Below are 20,296 nucleotides of genomic sequence, written 5' to 3'. Positions count from 1 at the left end.
CATATATATATAACAGTACTCTTCTCAGCAACATAAAATTTCTCTGTTCTCAATTCTCAGTTCTCACACTCATATTAACTTATAATAATAGTCTTTCCCTTTCATTTTCTTTCTCCCTTTTTCCCCATTATTCACTCAGTGATTGCTTTCTTCTTTTAGTGCTTCTATCAGCAATAAAATTTGGATTATTGTTGATGATTTTCTGAAGTGGGTTTTTCTGAACTTTCTGTCCAAAATTACCTTTTGTTCTGTGGCAGTGCCAAGAGGGAAAGTAATGGCCCCAAGGTCAGGGAAAGGGAAATCAAATAAAGCTAAGGCAGAGAAGAAGAAAAAGGAAGAAAAAGGTCAGATAAAGAATATCAGATATTGATTTACTTGTCTTCCCTTTTTTTGCACTAAAAAATCTGACTAGAATGCCTTTTTCTCCTACGTTTGTTTATTATGTGTTTTTAGCATCAGCGCCTACTCTTGTAGACATCACTGTGTTCACTCCCTATGATTCGCAGATTGTCTTGAAGGTACATGCATATCTGTATTTCACATTCCTAAAATGCGGTTTCATATCACTAACTATGTTTCTGATGGAATTTTTCTGAAGGGTATCTCTACTGATAAGATACTTGATGTAAGAAGACTATTGGCTGTGAAGGCAGAGACATGCCATTTTACAAATTATTCTTTATCTCATGAGGTTTGCATTTTTTTGATTAATTATTTGATATCAATAATTTATTCCGTATATGCCAACCTATTCTGCTACTCAACTGATTTCAATGTTTTTCTTCCTCTAGGCCAAAGGTCAGAGATTAAATGACAGAGTGGAAGTTGTTACCCTAAAGCCATGTCTTCTGAGAATGGTTGAAGGTAGGTGAATCCTGCATACTTATCATCCAGCATCAACTACCATTTTGTGTCACGTTTTTTTGTGTATTTAGTTGAATCTACCATTTGTAGGTATATTTTGGCAACTGTAATGTACTTTATATTATTATATTTTAGCAAAAAGGACAATAAGCTTATAGGCCTATAGGGGGGTGCAGATGCAGTACAAATTATTCATTGAAGAAAAATAAACCCATTGTTTTTATTTTTAAGGCTAACAGAACAGCTGAGGGGATGTATATAAATAATGAAATTTTGTTTTTAGTCCTGGGTAGTAATGGGGTTTTATCATTTGGGTTGTGTTGTTAATGCTGCCCTCTCGTTTCAGCTGAAATATTTGGTATCTTTAGAAGTTTGAAGTACCAAATAAATGAATAAATTAAAAAAAGGTAGTAGAATGCAAGAGGGCATTAGGTCGGAAAACCAACAAATTTGTGTGGATTCTCATGCTGTAAAACTTTATTTGTCCATGGTCACTAATGTCAAAATGGTTTGAATATTTTTTTTATTGTGACCCATTTTTTTAATTTTTGTTTGTCAATTATCGTTTTGACCTATAATTTGTGTATCATTCATGTTTTGTCGTATCAACCTCCAAAATTTGTGTGTCGTGTTTGTGTCGAAGATTCTGACACGAATAAAAATTCGTGTTTTGTTTGTATTGCGTGTATTCATGTCATGTCAAATTCGTGTCATGTTGATCCTTTTGACACCCTCTATTGACTTGTCATTTGTGCATTGTTCCTTAAACTGAAAGATATATACATTCTTTTAAATATTGGGAAAAGTGTGTTATTTTATAGGAGTGAAATGAAACAAGTTGTGTGATTTAAAAGAATAAATATATTTTTTTAAATATTTTGTCATTGTAACTACTATTTGGCAAAATGACATGTGAGTAACCTGACATAGAAGTTATGGTTATGAGGTGCTCTTTAATACCAACCACCACATTGGAGGAGACACAACGCGGTTGTACCTTAGAAAAGATCTTATGACAAATAAAATTAACTTTTTTGCGGGGCCTATAGTAACACATAGAAAGCATTGATGTATTGTTCAAATAAATGCTTTGGAAAAGAAAAGAAAAAATTAATGCTCAAAATCTCGATTTAAATATTTCATTTATTAGAAAACGTGTGTCTGTTTTTACCAATATGTTTATACCTTTCGTATGCGTTTAATGCAAGCGAAAACAACAATGCATCAAAACATATATTGCGTCCATAATTATTTCTTTCACACTATTTTTATATTTCCATTCTTAGAAATATTTTAAACAGAGAAATATTATTGTCATTTTCATTGTCGGTGATATTTTTAATTTTGTGTGGATACACGCATTGGTTTTGCCGATAATTGTTGTCATTTATTCAAATTCAAGTTGAATCTCGGTGGAATACCAAACCCCACTTTTCTTTTCCCATCGCCATCCAATATTTTTAGCTTTATTTTTTTTTTTAGCTAAGTGACTTTTGATCTTGGGAAATCTTTCGATAAATTAATTTAGCCATTGAAAAAATATTATAAAATTATCATTGATTGGAAAAATAAATTGCATACAATGATTAAAAACCATCATTTAAATTTTTCTTTGATAACACTAAAGAGCCTTTTGTTCATGGCACTGTATTACAGAGGATTACGCAGAGGAAGCCCAGGCAGTGGCACACGTGCGGAGGCTCTTGGACATTGTGGCCTGCACAACCAGGTTCGGGAAGCCCAAACGAGGCTTGTCAAGCCCAGACTCAAAGCCCAAGAAGAACGGCAAGGCCCAACATCAGAATAAGACCAGTTTGAGCCCACCTGCAACACCCAATGGGGAATCCCGGGTCGGGTCACCGTCGTCGGAGCCGCCTGCATCGCCGATCTCGGATAACGTGGGCATGGTGGCCATTCACCCAACACCAAAACTCTCAGATTTCTACGAGTTCTTCTCGTTTTCTCACCTCTCTTCCCCGATTTTACGTGGGTATCTCTGTCTCTTCAGTTTTCATCTGTTTTTTTTTATTATTATTTATTATTATTATTAGTGGGTAATGGAGATTATGGTTCAGAGGAAGTAAAGTTTTGATTTTGGCCATATGGGTATTTATGTCTTTTGCAGATTTGAAGAGATGTGAACTGAAGGATGAAGATGAGAGACGCAAAGAAGATTACTTTATGCTTCAGGTAGTGGCTTTTTCTTTTTTAATTTTTTGGTTACGTTTATTATGATTTTGAGCTTTGTTTGTTACTTATTGAAATATTAATCATTTTTGCTTGCATCTGATGTGAGATGAAAATGTTGTTGGTGCATGAAGGTGAAAATATGCAATGGGAAGGGAGTAGAAGTGGTAGCTTCAGAGAAGGGGTTTTACACTGTAGGAAAGCAGTCTTTGCAGAGCCACACGTTGGTTGATCTTCTGCAACAGCTCAGCCGAGGTTTTGCTAACGTAAGTTCATGTCTCTATTCACATGGTTATTGAACTTCTTGGTGTCTGTGTGGTGATACTGTCTATGCCACTGTTGAATAAATCTTAAGTGCTAGATTACGTGTATTTCATCAATGGAAGCATTACATATCAGAAGAAAGAGAAAATTTGGCAAAGAAAAGAAAATTTTGACTTATATGTAATATTTTCATTGGTGAAATGCAGCTTTAGTGCAATAATAGTAGCACCAGAGATTTGTTCGCTATTGTTAGATACTTAGGTTCACTTAGGGCCCGCACCCCAATTCATGTTTGATTTCTTTTATTTTTGGAAAAAATATTTATTCTTTTAAATAATATAAGTTGTGTCATTTCATTCTCACAAAGAGGTGAGATTCATATCTTTATTTTTTTTAATCCACTCTTTCTCCCCCATCATCTATTTCTTTGAAATAACACACATTTTTCATCATTTAAAATAATACATATTTTTTCCTTTATTTTTATATAGTATGTTTTTATTCTTAATTACAAAATTTTATTTTTATTTTATTTTTAAATTTTTTTGATGTTTTTGTTTTTGTTTTAAATTCAATGTTAAATGTGTTAAGAAATTTTATAATATTTTAATTATTTATTAATAAATTAGGGCGATGAGGATCTTATTTACCAAAAAAAAAAAAAGGGCGATGAGGATTTTTTTTGTTAACATAATGGGGAAAATCCCCAAGACCAACTCAAGTTAAAACAACATTGCGAAAATTACAGACCAAAGAAAAATTTGTCAAATACAGAGGAAAAATACCAGGGGGAGGGGAGCTAAAAATACAAAGATTGTCCACCATTACATGGTCCAGGGGATACTTAGATAGCCAATCAGCACAGCTATTATTTTCTCTATAAGTATGAATGAGCTATACATCCCAATCTTTCTTCAGCCAAGCTCGAATGCGAGCCATCAATCGGGACTCTCGAGCTGCTACACCATTTTTGGTGAGCAAAGTGATAACTGAACTAGAATCACTTTCTAAGATGCACCGTCTCCAACCCCCAATCCAAGCAGCTTGAAGACCCTTTAAAACACCCCACAGTTCAGCCACAAAAGCTGAACATTGGCCAATATGATATGTCAAACCATGAAGCCAGCGACCAGTTTTATCTCTTAAGATAGCCCCACAAGCAGCCCCTCCACCATTACTTCTAGCCGCCCCATCTGTATTTATTTTAACTCAACCAGACTCCGGAGGTTCCCAACTAAAAGCTTACCGAAAAAATTAATTCAATGTAAAAGCTTAAGTGATTATGTAAAGACTCGTCAATGAGTTTACCGAAAAAAACAAAAAACTTGTAATAATATTATATTATATTTCTCTAATATTTTAAAGGGAACTTATCACTATTTTTTCTTACCACCTCTTATTAGGGGAGCCACGTTAGGTGTGGGGAGGGCCTTGGCCCTAGCTAAAATTTGAAAATTAGCCACGTTTGTAACGTGACTAAATAACCTTCCACATTTTAGTGTTTGACATCAGCTAAATTTTTCTTAGTCATAGCTGGCTTGGGAGGTTGGCTCTGCCACTACCTCTTACTATCAATTTTGTTATCGTCGGATTAAAATCCAATCAACGACTTTCATTTGATGTTATTTTGTAATTGTTGATTTGATTTTAGTCCAACAATAACAAAGGTAATAAGAGGTTGTAAGAAAAAATGATGGTAAGTATAACCTATCCCTATTTTAAAAATTAAAATATAAAAATAAGGTGATATTTTAATAATTAATGCTGAAAAAACATATTAATACAAAATTTAAAACTAAAGATAAAACAAGTTAGCCATGATTTTAATCCTATCAGATTTTCTTGTTGGTGAGTTGTAAGTGTTAGTTGAGCTTGAATGTCTGCTTTGACTATATCACAAGTCACAACCCCCCTTAAGCTTAAATTTTAATTGGGAAAAATTATACTGACCATCGTTTTAATCTTAACACTCTTATTATCTATTTGGTTATTATTGGATTAATTTGAAATTAATGGTTGAAATAGAGAAAAAATTAATTGCCGTTAATTTTAAATTAATTTAACGATAATCAAACAGATAATAAAAGTGATAAAACTAAAATAATGATAAATATAACCGCCCTATTTTAATTTGCCAAAAAAGAAAAAAGAAAAACACCCCATAATAATTGTACGATACTTTCTTGCTCAAGCGAGAACTTAAGGGTGTGTTTGGTACAACGGTATCAAAAAGATTGCTGGTAAACCTTCTTTGGTAAACGTCAATTACCATGTTTGGTAGAAGTAACAAAAATCAGTTCCCGGATATCCAAGGTTTACCGTAATTTGATTTACAAAGAAAAGTTACTATTCAGATTATCAAAAATAACATGGTAATTCAGAATTCCAAGTAAAGGAAAAGCACAACAACAATTTTTGAGACAAAAATATCCCAACTCACATCAAAACCTAAACCCAATATATCAAGTACAAATTTCAAAAGTAAAAATAGTTTGGGGTTATTTTTGTAAAATAACCTCATATTCCAAGTCATATTTCGTTCTAAACCAAACATGGAATCAGTAATCTTTACCCAATATTCCCGGTGATATTTTGGCGAACCAAACACCTTTTTCGTAACATTCCGAGTAAACTCAATTTCTAGTGTATTCCCAGTAATCGTGATTCCCGGATACCAAAAAATTTCTCTTGTACCAAACACACCCGAATTTCTCTTTTCAAATTCTGTATCATCCTAAGATCCTAATATCATATTTTTTTAATTGTGATTGATCCAATCTGGGTGCGGGCCCTATGCAGAAAAGTGATATAAAAGGGAAAATTTCTTATATTTTTTCTAAGAAATTTAATTTAAATTTTATTGGATAATATTTTAAATTTAATTTAAGGACATACATAATTATGATGTCTGCGCACTACAGTGAATCAGGTATAGAACGATGGTGCAAGTAAAAGTTGTCAACTAGTACAATCGGACTGTGTTTGATTCCAAACCTTTATCAAGAAAAAAAAATTGTGCCACAATTATTTCCTTACTAATGAAATGTGTAAGGGTTTTAATATTTTTGTTTGTACTGCATAAAAAATCTCTCTGTCACATGTAAATGTGACAATGTGACAGAGAGATTTTTTTTAGAGTTGTTGAGATATATAAAACCATTAATGTAGCCTCACCTAACAGCTTAAGCTTTTTATTTTAATTCTACTTGAAAGTGGGAGGCGGTGAGAGCTCAAGCTCTGATACCATGTTAAGAACCTTGAGGTCACCACCCCAAAAGCAACCTTGAGGTCACCACCCCAAAAGCTAGCTCAAAGGGTGAGAAGTGCCCAAGACCTTATAAACTCCACATTAGTTGCACATACAACCAATGTGAGACTGCCCCCTCACACGAGAGCCCACTAGGCTTGAAGGGTGGACAACATACAAGCCCACATGTGGAAATTCCACTACAAAGAAAGTGGGAGGCGGTAAGATTTCGAACGCTCTGATACCATGTAAAGAACCTTGGGATACACCACCCCAAAATAGCCCAAGGCCTTATAAATCTCACATTAGTTGCCCATATAACCAATGTGGGACTATATTTCTCAACACGCCCCCTCACATGAGAGCCCAGGACACGAGGCTCTGATACCATGTAAAGAACCTTGGGATACACCACCCCAAAAGCTAGCTCAAAGGGTGGGAAGTGTCCAAGACCTTATAAACTCCACATTAGTTGCACATACAACCAATGTGGGACTATATATAGTCCCACATTGGTTGTTATATAGTCCCACATTGGTTGTATGTGCAACTAATGTGGAGTTTATAAGGTCTTGGACACTTCCCACCCTTTGAGCTAGCTTTTGGGGTGGTGACCTCAAGGTTCTTAACACGGTATCAGAGCGTTCGAAATCTCACCGCCTCCCACTTTCTTCGTAGTGGAATTTTCACAGGGCTTGTATGTTGTCCACCCTTCAAATATGTTAATATTTTGCCTGTCTATATTTTCATAGTCATAAGCACGTCCTTATGCATGGTCACATTGACACAGTTACAGTAATATAAGACAATCATCTGAGATGATATCTTCCTCCTGTATTGGAATACTTTGAAGATAGAACATATTGCATCATTATTTTATGTTGGTTGGTTTATAATATTTTAATCAAACGCTACCTCTTGAACTTAAATATCTTGATCGGAATTTTCTATTTGATATTCTTGTGAATTAGTAGCTAGTTTTTGATAATGTGATTTCTACATAACTTGTTTCCAAATTTTATCTTGTATTCTGGTCCCACTGAATAAGCTTACAAGTCAAGCTATCTGAAAACAATAATGTAGAAATATGTCTGCTAATTATTTATCAGACGTAAGAGTTTTTATCTCAAGCAAGTAATTTAATCGTTTCACTTTGTGCTTCTAACAATTGACTGATTAATGCAGGCATATGGATTATTAATGAAAGCTTTTTTGGAACGTAATAAGGTACATTTTACATCAAATGAAATTGATTCTTTCCTTTTGTTTTAAAAAAAAAAATTGTGTTTGGAAAATTTATTGGGATAAGAGCATATGTTCGATCCTTCCCAGTAATATTTTTGGGAAGGGTTTGGTTTAAAGTCTTAATCTCGGAATCGCTTTGAATAGTATTGCCTCTCATGAAGGATACCTATGGTTTATCCGAAAAATGTGTTTTTCTAACAACTTTGCTCCTTCAGTTTGGAAATGTTCCGTGTGGATTCCGAGCAAATACATGGCTAGTCCCTCCTTCTGTTGCCGAGTCTCCTTCAAACTTTCCTTCTCTTCCCGCTGAGGATGAAAACTGGGGTGGTAATGGTGGTGGTCAAGGAAGAAATGGTGAATACGATCTTAGACCATGGGCAACAGATTTTGCAATATTGGCTTCTCTTCCTTCCAAAACTGAGGAGGAGAGGGTGGTCAGAGATAGAAAAGCTTTTCTTCTGCACAGCCAATTTGTTGATACTTCAATATTTAAGGCTGTTGCAGCTATACAGCATGTCATGGAGTCCAATTCAAATTTGAAGATTGAATTGAACTCTTGTCCAGATTCAATTCTGCATGAACAGCACATGGGGGACTTATCCATTGTTGTCAAACGTGATACTAGAGATGGAAATAGAAAGTATGATTCCATATTGAACGAGTCCAGTATGCTTAAAGAGGATGCTCAGAAGAATTTAATCAAAGGGTTGACTGCAGATGAAAGTGTAATTGTTCGTGTAAGTCATAATCTTCTGTCTTGCAACTATATAGATGCATATGTATATGTAGAGTTAGGTATGCATTACACATCCTCATGTCTGCAGACACATTATTCTTTTGCCTCATCCTGATTCAATATATACCTCAACAAGCAGCAAAGTATAATTAGTCTACTTTCATCTCCCTTTGCTTTGTCATTGTGCCAAAAATCACATTGAATACCATTCTTTCTTTTAAAAGAGTTATGTTCATCAATACATATTATTCTTTTGTCTCCTTGTTGTCTCACATAGCACTCTCAATCTTGGTGTCTAAATCTTGTATCTATAATCCAGATTGTTGGAGCCATTTTGTCTTTATGATGCATGCCTGATTGCTTCTACTCTTACCCATTGAAATTCTAAAATTGAGTGTTATATTGGTTGTGAACTTGTGTGGTCAGAGCTTTAACACATTTAAAATGATTTTTTTTATTTTTTTTTCCGCCTTGTTGTTTTCAGGATACTTCATCCTTGGCTTTCGTTGTTGTGCACCACTGTGGATATACTGCAACAGTAAGGGTTGTTGGTAATGTGAACGTGAGGAAGCCTAAAGTTCGAGATATTGAAATAGATGATCAGCCAGACGGAGGAGCAAATGCTCTTAACATCAACAGGTTTGAACAATCAGCTATTCTTCGAATGTTATCTGTGGATGATTGGAAGATGACTGCACTTTTAGTTTACATATCATATCAGAAATAACATTTTATTTTACTATTCTATAATTGTTTGTGGGATCCATGGCAATGCAAGCAATGTCATCCAGATAGACCAATAGCAAATTTATGATGATGTCTACACATAATATGCTCCAGATGGACTTGTGCTATTATGTTAGGGGTGCTCACAAAATAATGCTAAAATTTCAAAATCATCTTTTGGTTTCTTAGTTTCAATTTCATAGTAATGAATATAATTGGCCTCTTCAATCTTGGAATTCTCAATATGTTATACACATACATACAGAATGAAAGCTGCATCATTTGGGTAATCTGCGATCTAAATGATTGTATGATCTTTGCAGTTTGAGGCTACTGCTTCACAAGTCTGGAGCTGAGTCATCAGAAGGGACTTCATCATCCTTATCGAATTTTGATGACTTGGATGCTTCTAAATATGTTGTTCGGAAGGTGGTTCAAGAATGCATGGAAAAGATAAAGGAGGAGCCAAGTGTTTCAAAAAGGTCTATTCGATGGGAACTTGGTTCCTGTTGGATGCAGCATTTGCAAAAACAGGAAACTTCAACAGATAACAGTTCCAAAAACAAAGAAGATGGCAATGACGCTGAGCAAGCTGTTAAAGGTCTTGGAAAGCAATTTAAACTTTTGAAAAGGAGGGAAAAGAAACCAAGTAATGTAGTAGATGTTGCTGATTCTGGGGAGCAAAAGGACTCTACACCTGGCAACGTAAATGTGGGAACTGATACAGTTGAGCCAAACAACGACAACTTAATTAGCTCTAATGAATTGGAGAAACTACTTTCTGAAGATGATTTTTTGCGTCTCAGAGAATCTGGAACTGGTCTTCATATGAAGGTTTGTGCAACATTTTGAAGATTGTAATACTTCATGTTGGTATATTCCCGTGTTGCTACCTGTTTTACTTTTTATTTTATTTTAATTATCTAGTACTTCGTTACATCCCTTTTGCTTATCTGCATTTTCCAATTTTTTAAATTTTTTTAGTTTACCTATTCCATATTTTAGCTTTTGTTTAGTTCCTATATTTATGATGTTGTACCTTTCATATTTTTGGTACCTACCATTTAAATTATTTTCTTCTTGCCACAGTCAGTGGATGAGCTTATCAACATGGCACACCAGTTTTATGATGAAATTGCCTTGCCGAAGCTGGTAAAATTACATTCTTCATTTCTTTGAATAACTTGAAAATTGTAGACATGGATTAAGAACTGAATGTATTACTTTTTTAGGCTACAGACTTTGGATCACTTGAACTTTCTCCAGTGGATGGTCGTACAATGACTGACTTTATGCATTTAAGAGGATTAAAGATGCGATCTTTGGGTGAAGTGGTGAGAATACTTTTCTTTAATCTCCTTGCTTGTTCTAGAAACATCTTTGCAAACTGAGGATGACCCTTCTGGGTCTAGTAATGTTCTTGCTATTTCTAAAGCCTCTCTTTGAATGAATGTTTGGAAGCTACTATTGTAGTCTAAATACTGTGTCCAGTTAAACTAGTTTTGGTAATATAATTTGCTTTTGTTGTTTCTAATTTCTTGTATGAATCAGGTTAAACTTGCAGAGAATCTTCCACACATACAATCCCTTTGTATTCATGAGATGATTACTCGAGCTTTTAAGCATCTTCTTAAAGCAGTCATTGCCTCTGTTGACAACATGGCAGACTTATCTTCAGTAATTGCATCAACGCTGAATTTCTTACTTGGAGGTGGTGGAACTGAAGATAATGATCAAACTTTGGGTGATGACCATCATCTCAGAATTCAGTGGTTACGTATATTTTTGTCCAAAAGATTTGAATGGACTTTAAATGATGAATTTCTACATTTGAGGAAGTTATCAATTCTAAGAGGTCTCTGTCACAAGGTATCAGCAATTTGATTTCTTATGCAATTCTTTTTACATGAAGCTTTTTATTAATAGCTTATGTCATTGTTTTCTCAGATTGGATTAGAATTATTACCAAGAGATTATGATATGGAGTCTCCTAAGCCCTTTAGGAAATATGATATTATCAGCTTGGTTCCTGTTTGCAAGGTGGGTTTTTTTTATTTATCATTCCTCAGGGCCATTCAATGTATGATTCAACATCTATCTTCTCATTGAACTATTTATCAGTAAGATCGTATTTTGTTTAATAGCATGTAGGGTGCTCCTCAGTAGATGGACGCAATTTATTGGAATCATCCAAAATTGCTCTTGATAAAGGAAAGCTTGAGGATGCTGTAAATTATGGAACTAAGGTATCAATAACTGTCTTCTGTCTATTTGAAGCGTCATTCAATGTTTATTATGAATATGGCGCAGTATTTGAACTTAATATCATATTGCAGGCATTAGCAAAGATGATGGCTGTTTGTGGTCCATATCATCGAGCTACTGCAAGTGCGTATAGTCTTCTAGCCGTGGTTCTCTACCACACTGGAGATTTTAACCAGGTAAAGAATATAAGATTTGTGTCTCAGCTATTGTAGAAATCTGATATATTTATAAATAATTTTTTCTGATAACTAGTTTAAGACTAGCCATTATAAAATTTTGTTATTTTTTCTAAGCTCATAGGGGAAAAAGAAGAAAGAATTAAGGGAAAAACATATTATAGACTTGCTGAACCTACATATGATAATGAATCAATGGTTTTATACATGGTCTGGAGGAATCTAATAATTCAAATGTGCTAACATTACATGACTGTGTGGGTGAGTGTGGCATCTTTATGTAGTGGATGGTAGAATGTCTGGTATCTATATTTATTTTTTATTATACTTTCTTTATTTAGGCCACCATTTATCAGCAAAAGGCCTTGGATATAAATGAGAGGGAGCTTGGGCTTGACCATCCTGACACAATGAAAAGTTATGGAGATCTTTCTGTTTTTTATTATCGTCTGCAACACATTGAGCTGGCTCTGAAGTAAGTTAAACTTTGTTGAATTGGTTTAGTTGCCTATGCCATTACTTTCTGTTGATTATTCTGAAATTTACTATTTTCTTATAAATTCCATATTATCAAATACCTTAATCCCATCATCATGTAAACTTCCTGATTATTTCAATTGTTTAAGTTACCCTGACATAATTGCAGTTCACTACTTGCCAATGTCTTTCCCTTCTCATTGAACTTAATGTATCTTCTGACAGGTATGTCAATCGTGCTCTATTCCTTCTTCATTTTACTTGTGGGCTGTCTCATCCAAACACAGCTGCAACATATATAAATGTGGCTATGATGGAAGAGGGCATGGGAAACGTTCATGTGGCGCTCAGGTACTTGCATGAGGCTCTTAAATGCAACAAAAGATTGTTAGGAGCAGATCATATACAGGTTTCTCTCTCTCTCTCTCTCTCTCTTTCTCCTCACCCCCTTCCCCTCCCACGGATGGATCAGTGTTTTACAGTGTTTTTCATGTTGTAGACTGCTGCAAGCTATCATGCCATAGCTATAGCTCTGTCATTGATGGAAGCATACTCTCTAAGTGTGCAACATGAGCAAACTACACTTAAGATACTTCAAGCAAAGCTTGGACCAGAAGATCTTCGTACACAGGTCATTGTCTTTCTTATGTTATTACTAGTATATGTCAAGAAGCTATGGATTGATACCTGTCTAGTGTCTAGTATATGTCAAGAAGCTATGGATTGATACCTGTCTCGGATTGAACTAAGGATTGCCACAATATGGGGTTTGATAGTATTGGCTAGTGCTACCATTTTTTAAAAAAGAGTTTTTTTCCCAATGCAGGATGCTGCCGCATGGCTTGAATATTTTGAATCAAAAGCCATAGAGCAGCAAGAAGCAGCTAAAAATGGAACTCCAAAGCCAGATGCATCCATTGCAAGCAAAGGTCATCTTAGGTACTGACATGGTGTCCCCATATTACTGTGCTTCAAGTAGGTTATATTTCAAGGTACAAAAATATTTGACCTTTTCATGCAGTGTGTCAGATCTCCTGGATTTTATAAGTCCTGACAACGATTCAAAAGGAAATGATGCTCAGAGGAAACAACGGCGTGCAAAGGTGAGCAAATATTTTTTGTAGATTTTATTTATTGTAAAAATAATTGCATAGGTTTTCCTTTGGAGTTAGCTTTGAACGGCATTCAACCTTTTACATTATTTTGGAGTTAGCTTATAGTTCTAGGTGAAGTACTATGAGTGTTTGATAAGTTTCAAACTGGAAGGAATTCTGAAAACTTTTTATACCATTTTACCTTATTTTTTTGTATTTGACATTTGGCTTGTATATGTGATTTTTCAGATACTCTCAATAAGTGATGAAAATCGTCAAGAACATGATGATACAATAGCTGATGAGGGCATTCTTTTTGATAACTCAAATGATGCTACAACTATGGTAGAAGGCAATATAGAAGAAACAAATGAAACACTTGATACTGAAGAACTCAAAAAAAATGGTGACTTCACCAGGCACAAGCCAGTGACCAGTGAACCTGTTGATGAGGCATCATTTGATGAAGGTTGGCAAGAAGCCAATTCAAAAGGGCGGTCAGGAAACGCTGCTAACCGCAAGTTTGGACGCAGACAACGACCGCTTGTATCAAAGCTCAGCATTAACGGTTCTGATAACTACATTTACAGGGAAGGCAGTTTTAGGAACGACATTACTTCACCGCCAAAAAAAGGAGCTCCAAAAGTCATTTCAGACATGTTATCTCCGTCTAAACAATCAAAAACTCGAAACTTAATGTTGAACGAGGATTCTGTTAATCATCCAACAAAAGCTTTAATGTCCAAAGTTTCATCTTCTCCAGCATCTCTAAGTTCTTTGGCTTCAAAGTCTATATCATACAAAGAAGTGGCTCTAGCACCACCAGGTACGGTTTTAAAGCCATCGTTGGAAAAAGTTGAGATGGACAGTGCAAATGCTGAAAACGAAGCATGCAGCAGTCTTCCTGTGATATCAATAAATGAAGGTACGGGCAAAAGTTCCACAGTTAATACAGTTTCCGAGCATGATGAAAGAGAGGGAACTGGTGAAATTGAACCTCAACAAGAAAATTCTGTATCAGAACCTGAGAAGGTTTCACTTGCTTCTGATCAGGAAAAAGCTACAGAAACAAATGGTAGTAAGCTTTCAGCTGCGGCCAAACCGTTCAATCCAGGAACATTGTCCATGTCTCACCATTTAAATTCAGTTTCCATCACAAGCATATATGATGCAAATGTTAGTCAAGCCATGCATGTGGAGCCTGTGCTTCCCCCTGCTGCTGCTAGGGTCCCTTGTGGACCTAGATCACCTATTTATTACAGAAACAACTATACTTTTCGCATGAAACATGGTTTTAAGAAATCACCTATGAGGGATGGAAGTGGATTTGGAGCTCCAAGAATCATGAATCCACATGCACCTGAGTTTGTTCCCAGAAGTGCTTCCAGTGATGCCAATTCAAATGTTTCTAGTGAGCATAACTCTTTGTCTGAAGTTGGCATGGCAGAAAAAAATAAGCTAGGTGAAAATTTTGTTGAAGCCAAGGATAGTTCCTCAAAATCCAGCATTTCTGAATCTGAGAAATCAGAGATAGCAAGACAGATATTGCTTGGTTTTCTTGTTAAATCTGTTCAGCAAAATATTGACTCTGCAGATGAATCTAAAGTTAGAGAAGGAAAGATTGAGAACTTGGAAAATTCTTCTGATGAAATAGTCAAAGACAGTGCTGTCATAAAAATCATTTATGGGAATGAAGAAAAGAATATGACAGCTCCTCATTCCTGTGATAGTGAAGAGCAAGAGAAATTAGATGTAACTGGAAAAAAGGATGGAGATGGTGAAGGATTTACAGTTGTTACAAAGAGGAGAAAAAGCAGGCAGAAGATCACAAATGGAGTCACAGACTTGTACAACCAGCAGTCCATTTGTGCTTCAGCTCATTGAGTATAGTTACGAAATGAATCACCAATGCTCCAATATTGTCTATCCCGTCTTGAGTATTTGTTTGGCCAAAGCTCTTGACATCATTTTGTTAACAGTATATAACCCCGTGGCATGGAATTTCGGTCATTAAATTCATTTTGTTTTTGTTTATATGAGAAGTCCATTTTGGTGTTTGTTTATTCTCCACATAGTATGTTGTTTATTGTCTATATAGCAATTTTTGTTTTAATGCTTAGAGATCTTGTTTTATCAGTAAAAAGCTGATTGACAAGTTCATGTTAGTATTATTATTGTTGTTTTTTTCTGTGGCGTTGATGGTTTTGCAGCTGGGGTTGAACAGTAGCTGCTTGCATTTCCTTCTTGCTAGTTAAACATAATAGCTTTGTCTTTTTTTATTATTATTTGGGCTTTTTTAAGGAGACAAAGCCTAGCCCGTGTCTTGCTGGGCTTGGTAATCCATGAACCATCCCACATGGTTTTGTGCCATGAGAGTGAGCCAAATCATAACCAATTTAATTTTTATAGAGATGGAGGACTCTTTACCTTAGTGAACCTCTATAACTATTAGTAGTTAAACATAAATTTCAATAGGTTAGATTATATTTACAACTTTTTTTATTTACAACTCTTACGATTTCAATTATGTACTCCGGGGAGTACACTCTCAAGTATATTATATATACTCTTCAAAGTACATAGTTGAGGTTATAAGAGTTGTAAACAAAAAAAGTTGTAAACATAACCCTTTCCAATTTCAATTGGCTAAATAAATTTCGAGGTTATGAACATTATTTTGACCTAAGTTTGAGTATAACTCAAGAAGTGGTGGCAACACCTTGCTATTAGTCTTATTTCTCAAGTTTACAATCCAAGACCAAATCCTGGGGTATGTTGAACATAATCTGCAAATATGGCAGATACAGACTATAAATCAACCTGAGTTTTGTGAACTAGCTCAAGGGTATCAGGTCCCTTAATAAACTCCAGTGCCCTAGGGTTCCTTGTGGGTAGTAGTAGTAAACCATGCACTGCACCAATTCCAAATTAAAAATCAACAACACTTAACCCCGTTTTGAAGATTATGATATTTAACCAAATCGGTCATGTCATGTATATTATTTGCCCTCAAAAGTGGAAGGGAAGGAGAGAGTGTTGAAATTCTTATAGAATTCAAATGTTATGAATAAGAAATTGGGTGTGAAGAGATGTGTCCTTTAACTATTGAATAGACGTAATTATTCACGGGTGAACAGACATGACTTTTCATGCCGAACATGCACGACTCTTTACCGCCAATAGGCATCACTCTTCGTGACCAGTCATAGTTTATAAATATTGAAGGAAATTAGAAAAAAACTAGAGAGATTTCTGATTTCTCTCTTATATGGAAACTTAGTAAAAAAATGTTTTGAAATTTTTTGTTTTTATTCTGTGTGATTGATTAGCTTTCGTTGTGTGCACTAGTGTTGTTTCTTCTGATTGTGCCACAATCGAAACAAAGGCAACTCATTCTATCCTGAGAGACATTTGTCCACGAATCTTAAGTACCATTGATAGAGCAAAATTGCCTTAAGGACACAATATTCAATACTGGGTTTGGGTTTGATTTTCTGCAATTTTCAAGTTTTACATATTGCATTTTAATTTTTTATGATTGCATGCAATTTTATGTTTTCACTAATATTTTGCTCAGATTTTTTGCAACACAGATTTTTTGCACCATCACCAATAACAGAGAGAATAATGCAATACTATTGATTTCGGTTGCTCTTTCTGGATTAGACAGGAGTTGAATACCACATTAGGGCGTAATTCCACTTTAATTATGAAGATATTTAAACAATTTGCCAAATAAAGTTGAGGCACGTCACATCTGAGTGCGTTATAACCACTGCATAGTTGAATAGCTTGAAGGTGAAAACACACAGCAATCATTATGATTATCATGGTTCATCATATCGGTTTGTGACTTTTGGATGGTGGGTTCTCCAAATATTGTTTGTCAAAATAAAGAGGATCAAAAAGGACCAAAGTTATTGGAGTCATTTAACTTCTTAATATTTTATACTTTATATTAGATGTTATGCACTTTTATTTGTTGGCTTCTGGGAGATGCGCTTATTTAATTGTTCAGTCACTAACAAAGCCACAAAATTCGCAGAAAATTATTAATGTGTACAACATTTAAACAGAATCTGGGTGGAATATGATTTTGTTATCATCATTTAATAAACGTATGTAGTGTCCAATTAATGACATGAAAACCTAGAAGTTGCAATAAAAAATGTTATAGATCCTATGCTTTGTGGTTCAATAAATATCTTGGAATTAATCATCTTCTTAAAATGAAATTCCAACCCCAGATTGTGTAATTTGGGAACCACGAAATATTACATCCTAATTTTAATCAGATGAAATGCACGACTAAAAATAAAAATTCATACTTCCAATTATGATGAAATTACAACTTCGTAATTGAAGTACATGAGAAGATCAACTTGTCATATAAGGTAAATAATAGGAATAGGGTTGTATGCATGCATCTATGAGACTGTTTTACTGATTTGATTACTTGTAGGACCCTAAATTATGAAATGTTACCCAAACAATCAGAGGAAGAATACGGTTCAAGGATTGTTTTCTGTGTTAAGAGTTTGATAATATATCACAATCCCAAGTGAAGAGAAAAGTTGATTTGTCTAATGTTAATCTCATTATCTGTTTAACGCATCCAAAAGGTGTTAGCATAACAAAAGATCATAACTTATGCATTACTTTTCTAGCCAAATGGATAAAAGCATGTGACCTAAAATTTTGGGCAAGCAAATATGTCACTTTCAAATGAAAATCTGTGCATGTAGTTTCCTCTTTCCTATTTAATTTTTCTAATAGAATACGAGTTCAACAGTGCCATCATCTTACATAAGAGCTTTGCACGTCTACCTTCTATGAATGTTATTATTATGGGTTATATTACTCTCATGTTGCATAAGATAATATAACTTCTTACACACTCATCGATTTCTGTGTTTCTCTTTTTTCTTTTTTCCTTTTTTAATAAACAATGGGACCCACTACATGATTGTATCTACAACATGAGATAATATATCTCCTATTACATAAGAGTAATAAAACCCATATTATTATTATTAGAAAAAAATATTTGTCATTTCAAATAACGTAACTTTACGTCATTTAAAATTAAATGACGTGGTACATATTTGAAGATTTTTTACATTCTCTCTTCCATAAAATTAGGGAGAGAGAAAGTAAAAAAATCTCTAAATATGTACCAAAACAGCATCGTTTTATCTAAAATGATACAAAGTTATGTCCTTTAAAATATTTAATGTTTTTTTTCCTTATTATTGATTATAAAATTATATTTTTGTCAGGTTTTTTACAAAACTTTAAAAGCAAAAAAAAATGGAAATAATGTGACATTTTTATAATGATTAGTGAAAATACTAAATATGTACCAAAATAGCATCATTTTATTTAAAATGACACAAAGTTATGTCCTTTAAAATAACAAATATTTTTTTCATTATTATTAATTATAAAATTCTATTTTTGTCAGGTTTTTTACAAAACTTTAAAAGCAAAAAAAAATGGAAATAATGTGACATTTTTATAATGATTAGTGAAAATACTAAATATGTACCAAAATAGCATCATTTTATTTAAAATGACACAAAGTTATGTCCTTTAAAATAACAAATATTTTTTTCATTATTATTAATTATAAAATTCTATTTTTGTCAGGTTTTTTTACAAAACTTTAAAAGCAAAAAAAAATGGAAATAATGTGACATTTTTATAATGATTAGTGAAAATACTAAAAATTTAAAATGAACTAAACATCACATATGAAAATGTAAATAGAATACATATCGAAATATTTGAACCAGCACAGTTCAGAGTATTGCATATTTTCAATAGTTATGCATCGTATTTAATGTAGTGCGTGGGAGAGCCAATTTATTAATATGAGTATTTAATTCTTCTTTCAAATTTTGTATTGTGCGTTCTCTCGTCAATCAAACCCTTTAAATTTCAAAGCCTGCTAGGCGCCGTAAATAATAACCTCTTCGTCTTCAATTTATTGCATTGTACAGTGCAGCAAAATTTAAAATTTGATTTACACGACATAGAGAGAAAAAGTGTATTCAATGTCTACCTTTTGCCTATACGCAAAATTTTTAGGTCAAAATGACTTAATTATTTCTCTTCATCGTATGAGTAATTCATTAATTTTTATCCAAAAATAACTTTTCAGCCAAAAGCTTTTTAACCAACATAATATTGACATTTTCAAAAATATTAATTAAATTACTATCTTAATAGAGTAAATTAATTGGTTTCACACTACTATCTTTTGTATTCGGATAAGTCTCTTTGGAAGTGAATAGTAACTTATTGAAGTAATTAACCATAGGTCCATAACTGACATGCCTACAGCAAGAGATAGTGTGAACACATAGGAATTAAGAGCAACCATTTTTCTTTGTATTTTTATAAAAGAGACCAAATTGGTGGTGGAATGATTGTGAAATTGATATTGGTAATGATTGTGTTGTCTAACTAAACAAAAGACCTTATACCTTGATCCTATAGAATTAGTTGAGGCATATTATATGTGACTTGGATCTAATACCAAGGGCGTGTGGATGTGTTTTTTTGAAAAAAAAAAAAATTAATGAGTTTTTTTTTTTTTTTAAAATAATAATAATTATTTTGTATTTAGATGCAATATTTGAAAAGTGCTTTTGAGTAAAAATATCATTTGAATATTAAAATAAAAAAAATAAAAAAATATCATTTGAATATTAAAATAAAAAAAATTAAATGTAAAATTACTGTTGTGCCCTCTCCTCCTTGTACATTTTGTTTCTGTTGTGTGTTGTGAAGCAAAAGAAATTATTCCAACACAATGAAGAAAGCGAGATGCAATATTCCTAAAGGTAATTTATTCTGTGATCTTTTTCCCTCTCTTACTCTCTTTTCAATTATTTTCCGTTATCAACACAATTTTCCTTCTAGATTGTAATATGCTTGTTCCATTTTACGATTATTTGTTGAGAATTTTATATTTTGTGCCTGATTTTGAAATTTGTTGTTGTTATGATTT

At 33.8% G+C, this 20,296-nt stretch overlaps 1 protein-coding gene across 1 annotated transcript; it reads left to right on the top strand.

The window, feature by feature from the left end:
- LOC133286656 (protein REDUCED CHLOROPLAST COVERAGE 3) lies at positions 1-15,315 on the top strand. Its single transcript, XM_061484096.1, has 24 exons — positions 1-15; positions 258-344; positions 454-518; positions 599-691; positions 792-864; positions 2,521-2,850; positions 2,990-3,054; positions 3,186-3,317; positions 7,748-7,789; positions 8,023-8,544; positions 9,028-9,182; positions 9,593-10,103; positions 10,359-10,421; positions 10,502-10,603; positions 10,821-11,138; positions 11,217-11,309; positions 11,414-11,515; positions 11,606-11,710; positions 12,052-12,185; positions 12,413-12,596; positions 12,687-12,818; positions 13,014-13,126; positions 13,209-13,290; positions 13,531-15,315. Coding segments are annotated over exons 1-24 (5,139 nt in total). The 5' UTR covers positions 1-14; the 3' UTR covers positions 15,166-15,315.
- The last annotated feature ends 4,981 nt before the right edge of the window (positions 15,316-20,296 follow it).

Source organism: Gastrolobium bilobum, unplaced genomic scaffold (assembly GCF_033153095.1).
Source record: "Gastrolobium bilobum isolate Gb01-03AN ecotype WA unplaced genomic scaffold, APGP_CSIRO_Gbil_v1 utg5155, whole genome shotgun sequence".
In the NCBI taxonomy this organism is placed as follows: domain Eukaryota; kingdom Viridiplantae; phylum Streptophyta; class Magnoliopsida; order Fabales; family Fabaceae; genus Gastrolobium; species Gastrolobium bilobum.
The sequence above is the reverse complement of the archived record's forward strand: the minus strand, read 5'-3'. Positions and strand labels throughout refer to the sequence as shown.